This window comes from Camelina sativa, chromosome 7 (assembly GCF_030686135.1).
Source record: "Camelina sativa cultivar CO46 ecotype springtype chromosome 7, ASM3068613v1".
In the NCBI taxonomy this organism is placed as follows: Eukaryota; Viridiplantae; Streptophyta; class Magnoliopsida; order Brassicales; family Brassicaceae; genus Camelina; species Camelina sativa.
The window spans coordinates 17966750-17976642 of record NC_141886.1 but is presented as its reverse complement, the minus strand read 5'-3'; the positions used below and the strand labels follow the sequence as shown (position 1 = coordinate 17976642).

At 35.5% G+C, this 9893-nt stretch overlaps 1 protein-coding gene and 1 non-coding gene across 3 annotated transcripts; both read left to right on the top strand.

The window, feature by feature from the left end:
* Nucleotides 1-6294: 6294 nt before the first annotated feature.
* LOC104701213 (glutamine synthetase cytosolic isozyme 1-2-like) lies at nucleotides 6295-8915 on the top strand. Of its 2 annotated transcripts, XM_010416860.3 has the most exons (11): nucleotides 6295-6578; nucleotides 6745-6784; nucleotides 6937-7040; nucleotides 7132-7180; nucleotides 7267-7373; nucleotides 7452-7539; nucleotides 7619-7747; nucleotides 7841-7915; nucleotides 7998-8089; nucleotides 8181-8340; nucleotides 8438-8915. In XM_010416860.3, the coding sequence occupies exons 1-11, from the start codon at nucleotides 6505-6507 to the stop codon at nucleotides 8588-8590; spliced, it is 1071 nt and encodes a 356-aa protein (XP_010415162.1). In that variant the 5' UTR covers nucleotides 6295-6504; the 3' UTR covers nucleotides 8591-8915. The 2 variants fall into 2 exon arrangements, with proteins under 2 accessions (XP_010415162.1, XP_010415164.1); XM_010416862.2 differs by lacking the exon at nucleotides 8181-8340 and having other exon boundaries at nucleotides 6341-6578; nucleotides 8486-8915.
* A 422-nt stretch (nucleotides 8916-9337) lies between these two features.
* TRNAC-GCA (transfer RNA cysteine (anticodon GCA)) lies at nucleotides 9338-9409 on the top strand. Its single transcript has one exon. It is a non-coding gene; the product is annotated as a tRNA-Cys (tRNA).
* Nucleotides 9410-9893: the final 484 nt, after the last annotated feature.

Here is a 9893-nt window from a genome sequence, read left to right as displayed (position 1 = left end):
TGGTTGTGACTGGATATTTAAATTTGTGCACTCAAATCATGTTAAAAGAAAAAAACAAAAAAGAACATTTTAACTGGTTTCAAGAGAAGTCTCATTCGTTAGATCCGGTTTTCCTGTTCTGTAAGGTGATGCTTCTCGCTTTTGTGGCCATGAGTTCTTGTTATCTTCTTTTTGAGTAAGCTATCCTTGTCCTTCTCCTGCATCTTTTAGCTACGGTTAGGTGTTTAGTGTGGTTTGCAGTGTTGTTGGGCCTTCGTTTGGGGAGTCTTTTTGGTTGATTCATGCCCTGATTTGTGATTGGTTGAGGAAGCGGTCAGAGCAGCCATCTTTGTGAGGGTTTCTGATTACAAGTAAAGATGATGATGTCGGATCTTAGATCAACGGTTGGCATTTGAAGAATAATTGCCATTGTGGTTTGCTTGTTCCTGTCTCAGATCTTGTTGCTGGTCTTGTGCGTATCTTTGTTTCTAAGCCGCAGGTGTGGAATGGCTGAGGCTCCGTCCAGCTATTGCCTTTCTCCCAATCCTTGTCTCTTTGTTTCAGTTTATGGCGCTCAGTTCCTTTCCTAGCAGATGTTTCGTTCTTATTGTTTGGTGGGTGGTAGTCCTCAAAGATATCAGTCATTGCTTTTACTTGTTGTTCATGGTGTGTGTTAACTTCTTGGTTATGCTTCTTGAGAAGTTTTTCCTTTCTCCTTGTCCTTGCATTCATGATGGGTTTAGATATGATCGTTTTTTGAAGGAGTCTAGTTAGACGTAATGGGACGTATCAGTCATCGTCGTCGCATCTGGGAGTATTTTTGAGTCTCTATGATCTCCTATGAGTACTCTTTGCTTGTCGGGTTATGATTTCCTTGGTTCTCGAGAGATTGACTCTCATCATGATAGGAGGAGGTAGTTGTTATTACGGGTTGGCCGTAATAAATCACATGCGCAGGTGTTTCAAAAGAAGAAGTTTCTCTGTTATCTTGGTTCTACCACCTTTAAGGAACTGCCTAGTTATCTCTGCTTATAGTCTAAGGAGTCGTCTTTTCCGATTTTGTTTTGATATTTCTGTTTTTGTATTTCCAGTTCAGTGGTTTGGCTCCCTTTGATAGGGCTTAGTTTCCGGGGAATGTTCTTTTCCTCCGGCATGGATTCTGGGGACTTTTAGTTGTCCGCCAGCTTTAGCTTCCCTCTTTTGGGCATATGTAATCCTACCTTGTTACCAAAACAAGTATTAATAAAATTCTAGTTGACAAAAAAAAAAAAGAAACTAGTTTTGACTATAAAATAGGAATAAGATAATAAATCAAAATGGTAGGAAACTTTACCCCACATTTTATAAGCTGATTTTTTTGTAGTTCAAAATAAGTATATAATTTTTTTTCAGATAATAGATGTAAACAATATATATGTCGTGAACAAGATCGTTGTCTTACGTATTAATAGTGAGATAATTTCATCATACGCATGTCAAACTTCAGTAAAGAGAACATCATCACTAACTTATCATTGATGAAAGAAACGCCATTGGTGATGCTTATGAGCTTCAATTTTAATATTTTCTTCGATTTGAGCTCTCTCTTTTTCGGTTGAGCTACATTTCGTCTCCTTCTTTGCTTCTAATCAATCTTTCGGAGCTCCGATTTTGCTATTCTTGTTCTTTTTTGTATTCGATGAGTGCATTAAATCTTCAGATCTCGTTGTGATTATGTTGGTTCTATGCTCCTCTTTGATTACCCGAGTTCTTTTGGGGTTAATCGCTTTTCTCTTGTTTGATTAAGCTTGGGTTGTTGCCTTCTATCGCATAATCTTGTTTCAGATCTGAATCATGGTTACTCCAGTTGCAAATCAAGTGCCGATGAATCCGACAGATCAATATGAGAATTCGTTCTTCTTGCATAGCTCAGATCATGCGAGGATGAGTATCGTATCCGATCGTCTCACGTTTGGAGCTGATTTCTATTCTTGGCGAAGGTCAGTTCGAGTAGCTCTTAATGTTAGGAATAAACTTGGATTCATAGATAGAACGATCAAGAAACCGCCTGATGATCACCGTTATTCTTGGTCATGTTGCAATGACATTGTATCCACATGGATCATTAATTCGGTTGATAAGAAAATTAGAGCAAGCTTGTTGTTCATCTCTACCGCAGTTATCTTCAGGAGTCTTTTCAGGGCTTGATGATTGGTAAAGGCTTCTTGTTGCATAATCTTTACATCCTGCAGCTTGATTCATCGTCTGCTCTCATCTCTCCACCATCGTCATCTGCATCTACTCATTTTTCTGGATCCTTGGAAGTCGATGGACATCTTTGGCATCAACGCCTTGGACATCCATCTCCTGACAAGTTAAAGTTTCTCACTGGTACATTACCTTCTTAGGCATGATACTCCTTTTGATGTATGTCCTCTAGCTAAGCTGAAACGTTTGCCTTTCATTTCCAATAATCATTTGTCTTCTTCTCCTTTTGACTTAGTTCATCTAGACATTTGGGACCCCTTTTTTGTTGAGTCTGTAGAAGGTTTTAGATATTTCCTTACAGTAGTTGATGATTGTACTATAGCTACTTAGGTTTACCTATTAAGAAATAAAAAAGATGTTATTACTATCTTTCCAACTTTTATGCAATATGTTCTGACTCAATATAAAAGAAAATTAAAAAGATTAGGACTGAAAATGCCCCTGAACTTGCCTTCACTGATCTAGTTTGACTCATGGCATGATTCATCAGTTCTCTTGTGCTTACACACCCCAACAGAACTCTGTTGTTGAACGTAAACATCAGCATATTCTTAACGTTGCTCGAGCTCGTTTCTTTCAGTCTAATATTCCTCTAGCACATTGGACAGAGTGTCTTCTTACTGTTGTGTTTCTTATTAATAGGACATCTTCACCTTTATTACTGAATCATACCCCTTATGAGCTTCTTAACAACAAGAAACCGGATTATACTTTTTTACGATCTTTTGGTTGCCTATGCTATGTTTCCACTATCTCTAAAGATCGTCATAAGTTTAGTTCTCGAGCTGATAAGTGTGTCTTTTTAGGATATTCCTTTGGTTACAAGGGTTACAAAGTACTTCATCTAGATAGTAATCTGATCTCTGTTTCTCGCAATGTTATCTTTTGTGAAAATGTTTTCCCTTTTGTTGATAATAGAACAGGTCTTAGTTCTACTGATCCTTTTGACATGTCTATATTACCATTAGATATCCCTCACAATATAGACTATATTCATAATCCTACATCTCATACATCTAGTGCATCTCATGCATCCACATTTGATGCATCTCACACAACTACAAATGCAAATCCTACTGGTGACTCTTCTGTTGATGAGACTGTATCTGCCGAGACGACCATTGTTTCACCTTCATATGGTATCAGAACGAATGTCTATTTTTCTTGATTGTGGACTATCACCCGTGGATATCTAGTCCCACAAACTTCACGCTACAGATGTCCAGTCCTGAGCGTCAGGGGGTGTGTTAAAATATATCCCACATTGAAAGAAACATAATTCTTTGAACAATATATATAGTGTGTGGCAACCTTCCTGTCTTGAAATAGCTTTGAAAGTGAGTTAGATCTATTACTAATAATGACATCTTACTACTAATACTTGTTGTTCTGTTTATGTTTTATCAGCGTTGGAACTAGTTCAAAATGTACAAAAATCCACAACAAGTTATGTTCGGTCTAGATTTGTATAAAAGACAGCTCGATCTAACAAACTCTAGTCCATAAAAAGGTTACAGCGTTTCAACTTTTAACCAAAAAAAGAAAAGAAAAAAAGAACAAGCTATTTGGTTGGTAACGTGTTGGTCTAATTTATACGTACGATCAGAAATCAAAGCATCTGCTTTCTTTTTTTTTTTTCTTTTTTTTTTTTTTTTTAATTTTGATATTTGTCTATTCTCTTCCTCGAAATAAATCAATAAAATTGAGTCACATGCATTTTGAATAAATTACGATATCAATGTTCAAAAAGTGTCAATGGAAAAAGTTTAGAGAACACTTAACATATATATATTTTTTCGAAAATGGAAGACATACATTAAACACGCGCACCAAAACATGATTATTTTAATTGTCAAAACATGCTAAACTAAACGTAAATATATTAGTTAAGTGTATGAATTCTCTTTTAACGTGTTCGTGGGTGCAAATGTGCAATTATGGCTATCATGGATTAACATTGTGCGTAATTAAAATGGTCGTTGTGGTTACAAATCAATTTCATTGATGTCGTTTTGTTTTTTTTGTCGACTTCTCCTGGGTTTATCTTTTTTGTTTTAGACTACCGCCTGGATTTATCTTTTTCAATACAAATATGATGTGTCAAATCAATTTTTTTAAAATAAGTATAAATTTTATTATTAGCATTACATAGTTCGCGTTATGTATAATCCTGCATAAATCTCACCTCTGAGAAAACATATATATAATATAACATTTAGGAAATTTAAAATCAACATAACTTTTTAAAAAACCATCTATTTTTGAAAACATAATTTTTAGTTTTGAATATTTTATTCATTTGTTAAGTATCTTTAAAATATGCTTATGTACTGATGTACATATTTTAGAAAATTTAAATATTAACGTAAATGTCATTATTTGAATTTAGATATTGAAAGCATGTGCAGTGGAGACAACCTCTATTAGTCTCTCAAATATATTATTTTAATAAATTTTGTATAATTTTATTTTGTTTAAAAACTAAACTAGAAATAAAAACATATCACCAATATAGTTGAAATATGTGTATAAACGAGTCTTTCACATATTCTCAAAGTCTTTTATTTGAGATATTCACTTTATTCACTCATTTATTTTTCTATTATTTATATATTTTTTTACGATGAGAAATTCAACGAGAGACTCCACTGCAAATGCTCTCATAACAAGTTGGGTCCGATAACTCATTCTTATCATTGCTATGAAACGTCCATACATACTTATCCAAATATTTGGTTTTTTATTTTTTTTATGTTGGATATAAGTACTAAAAGCTTTGAAAATTCATAGATCTGGGATAACCCTAAATCCAAGAAATTTTCCCAGCTTTACACAAAATTTTGGAAGTTTTGTTAGGTGAGCTAAACTTTTTACACAAATTCAAATTATCACATATTCACCATGTAAAACACAACTAATATTATATATGTATATCTTCAACAAACAACAGCGAGCGCTGCTCAAAAGAAATATCGAATCTCTTTTGTCCCTTTTCGAATTTCGTATTGTTTATTTATATAATAATTTGTGTAGATTCGAGACCCAAAAATAAAATAAAAAATAAAGTGTGTATAGTAGATGATTCATGATTGGGTAAGGCTCGCAGCTTAAGGCGCTTGTTAGCAAACAACTTTGAGGAAGCGGTTGTTTAGTGGATGGGTTGTGGGGACGAATGGGTCCTAAGGCCGTACAATCGTCTTCCAACTTGTCTTTTAACCGGTTTAACCAGTTCGATTGGGACAACCTTTGCATATGATGTTTTTGCTTTTTATAATTTTATTCTTTCGTTATCTCATCCATGGATAAATAATGAAGCATCACAACGACGTTTTTTTCTTCATGTCTATCCATTTATTTTTGAGTAATTGAGGACATGTTAAATAAACAATAAAATTACATTGTTACTGTTTTCTTAATTTTCATCTCTAAATATGAGTCATTTATCTAATTTTTTGTTTTTCTAAAATAACTAAAAGATTATGAACCAAAGTTTGTACATCCTTTCAGACCCTAGACCAAAATAAGTTATATATTCTCTCGTTCCAAGAAACACTCAAACCAACAATATTTAAACTTTTTCCAAAAATCTTTAAAAGTTGAGCTATTGGTTTTTGGTCATCTATCTAATTTACTACTTTCTTACTTATTTTCCAATAACATAATAACTATTTTCTTTAACTTGTTTTAAAGACTTTAGTGTATGAACAACACAAGTATATGAATTTTTTTTCTTGATCCGGTATGCATTATACATGTTCTGTTTGATCTATTTAGTTTCACCATCCGTCACTTTCGGAAAATGGTAAATTTGTAAAAATGTCAATGGTAATACTAATAACACTAGAAGAACACACCAACCCATACGAACGAAAAATTCAACACCTACATAAATTATCTACCTACAGGAACTTTTTAAAATATAACCCAATAATAACAAGTCAACAATCAATTTAATGACTAAAGACTAAATTAAAACTTAATCAAATTATAAAATAAAGTATTCCCATTTTAATACATCGAGATCGAGTTTTCCATTGGTAAAAAGGAAAAAAAAACAAAAACAACTTTATTATATTTTTTAGTTTATATTATAAAATAATGTTTGCGAAAACAGAGTATCCTCACGTCACCCTCTATCTCTGAGTACCTTCGTTGCACTATAAGTACTACCACAACCACGAACTCCAAAAACATCATCTCATAACGCCAAGAACACACACAATCTCAAGATTTGCTTATTACAAAAAGATCCAACCTTCTCCTTCCCTTTTCACAGCCATGAGTCTTCTTGCAGATCTTGTTAACCTTGACCTCTCAGACAACACTGAGAAGATCATCGCTGAATACATATGGTTCGTCTTCTTCCCTCTGCTTTTGTCATTTGGGTTTCTTTGGATCTTTGTGTTCTTACTGATGAACAAGAGCATGAAGTCAAAGGATTAGAATCTTAAAGTCAATGTTTGTTATTCCCATTGGTCTAATTTGGTTTCTTGATGTTTTATTTTATTTTCCAAACAGGGTTGGTGGTTCTGGTATGGACATGAGAAGCAAAGCCAGGGTAATTTAATCTTTCTTTTACTTAATTTATTCGAATAATCGTAACTTTTTCGGATATTTGAGCCGAAAGGATAAGACTTATGTGATGTTTTTTTTTTTCAGTTTGATTAGATTAGATTGAATTACTGAGTTACTGGTTTGTTTCCTGTGCAGACTCTCTCTGGACCTGTGACCGATCCATCGAAGCTTCCGAAATGGAACTATGATGGTTCAAGCACTGGTCAAGCTCCTGGTCAAGACAGTGAAGTGATCTTATTGTAAGCCCTTTTCAAGATTTTCTTGAAACACCCTTTCTCCTTTTGTCTTTTCGATTTTTCTTAATTGATCGGTTTTGTTTGTGTTTCTTAGCCCTCAAGCAATTTTCAAAGATCCATTCCGTAGAGGCAACAACATTCTTGTGAGTTTAAACTTTGGTTTTTTTCTTGTATATGTTCTATTTTTAGCAGTTAGATTAATCTTTTTTTTTTAAACCGGTTTGATCAGGTTATGTGTGATGCTTACACTCCTGCGGGCGAACCAATCCCTACGAACAAGAGACATGCTGCAGCTGAGATCTTTTCAAACCCTGATGTTGTAGCTGAAGTGCCATGGTTCGTCCAAACTCCTCTGTTTTGTTATATCTTTTTCAGTTTCCGGTTTTGAGATTGCTGATTTTTCGAGTTAATTAGGTATGGAATCGAACAAGAATACACTTTGTTGCAGAAGGATGTGAACTGGCCTCTTGGATGGCCCATTGGTGGCTACCCTGGCCCTCAGGTACATTTCGTTTTCACGTTTGTTCACCGCTCTTCTTAGATTATCTGTTCTCGGTGTCTGAATCATCCATCTCTTGCAGGGACCATACTACTGCAGTATTGGAGCTGACAAGTCTTTTGGAAGAGACATTGTTGATGCTCACTACAAGGCTTGTTTGTATGCTGGAATCAACATCAGTGGGATCAATGGAGAAGTCATGCCGGGTCAGGTAATCATAACAACCAACAAAGTTTTATAAAATCACTTATGACCTAAAAGTTTCCATCTTTTTGCTTTAACCGTATCCTTTTTGTTGAGACAGTGGGAGTTCCAAGTCGGCCCATCGGTTGGTATCTCAGCTGCTGATGAAGTGTGGATCGCTCGTTACATTTTGGAGGTATAATCTTAAAACCATTCTTGTTGATCTCTTTAAGGAATGTAAACTTAAGACACAAGTTTTGGTGGTTTTTTAAAAACAGAGGATCACTGAGATTGCTGGTGTGGTTGTATCTTTCGACCCGAAACCTATTCCTGGTGACTGGAACGGAGCTGGTGCTCACACCAATTACAGGTATCAAAGGGCCTTGAATCTTCTAGCTTGTTAGCCTTTACAATGATTCGGAAGAAATATATAAAAATGGTGAATGGTTTTTTTTTTTCAGTACTAAAACGATGAGGGAAGAAGGAGGATACGAGGTGATCAAGAAAGCGATCGAGAAGCTCGGACTGAGACACAAGGAGCACATTGCTGCTTACGGTGAAGGCAACGAGCGCCGTCTTACTGGACACCATGAAACTGCTGACATTAACACTTTCCTTTGGGTACAAGATATTATAACATTGCTCTTTAGTTGTTTAAAGAGTTGATGACATTACATATTTTTGTACTGATCTTTTTGTGTTTGGATATTGTTTAAAGGGTGTTGCAAACCGTGGAGCATCGATCCGAGTAGGACGTGATACTGAGAAAGAAGGGAAAGGATACTTTGAGGATAGAAGGCCATCTTCAAACATGGATCCTTACATTGTTACTTCCATGATTGCAGAGACCACACTCCTCTGGAACCCTTGAAGGCCAAGATCCAAAAGTCTTGAATTGGGTTTCTTGGAAGTTCCAAGTTTGTCTTTTCTACAGCTTATTTAAGCAATTGTACCGGTTGACACTGCCGGGGTTGGTGATTTGGGGCCTTTTTTTTTTCTTTTTTCTTTTCTAAAAATCTTTTGGGTTTTGGGGTTCTGTGGTTAAGACTTAAGAGCAAGTCCCTCTGCTCTGTTTGTTTTAAGTTTTAAGTATTTGTACTAATAATACGATCTGAAAAGGCCTCTTCATGTTCCAATGCTAGAGACTAAAGATCTCAATTAACAGTCCAATATTATATAAGATACAATTTCCGTAAGGTTCCTATAAGCCAATGAATAATGATATTTTATTTTTCATGTTACAATACCAATTCTGGTCCAGCCTGGTCTAATCAAACCACAATGTTGTTGGATGCTTATCACTAGACCGAATCCGCAATTTTATTTATTTTCCACCTTGATGATAAAGTGGATTTCAATGGGGGGGGGGGGGAGGGCACTAATGAGACGAATACGACGATCAAGGGAATGAATAATGGGCTCAAGTGGACTATATATTAAGTTTAAGTCAAGCCTTTTTAGATCGAGGTGTTATGTATAAACTGGCATGTAAGTCTGATCACATATTGACATATTGTTGTTTCCATTTGACTATTTCCCAAGAACACATTCTTAAGTCATTTGGCAGTAAATCCCTTTTGTCTCTTTTTTCTAAAGCAACATAAAACAGAATAAGCTTGGGTCCATAGCTCAGTGGTAGAGCAATTGACTGCAGATCAATAGGTCACCGGCTCGAACCCGGTTGGGCCCTATTTTTTCCTTTAACAAAAAAAAAAATCTCTCCAACTTTTTTGTTCACGTGGGTTTCAAGTGATTATGATCGATCATGGGCCGTAATTAGTCTGTCTAAGGCCTCTATTATCCTCAATGAGAAATTTCAACTTCTCGAATCACATGGATCAGCTTTTTGTTACCCAAATCATTTTGTATCTCAAAATCAAACAACACGATGGACGAGAAAATTAAAGGCATCACCACCACTGCAGTGTGGGTATTATAGAAAGCGCATCTACTTTCCTCACCAATTTTGTCGGTCCTGTGCAGTGAACGCAAAAAGGGTTTACGTCCATCTGCAATGTCTAGAGCCCACTTTCTGGACGCGCTCAACAAATCTCCAGGTGGCACCAAAGCATCAACGAGACCCAGTTTTTGACCCTCTTCTGACAATATTGACTTCGAAAGCTACCAATATACCAGTACATAATTGAACAAGATAATAAGCCAAGCAAATCAAC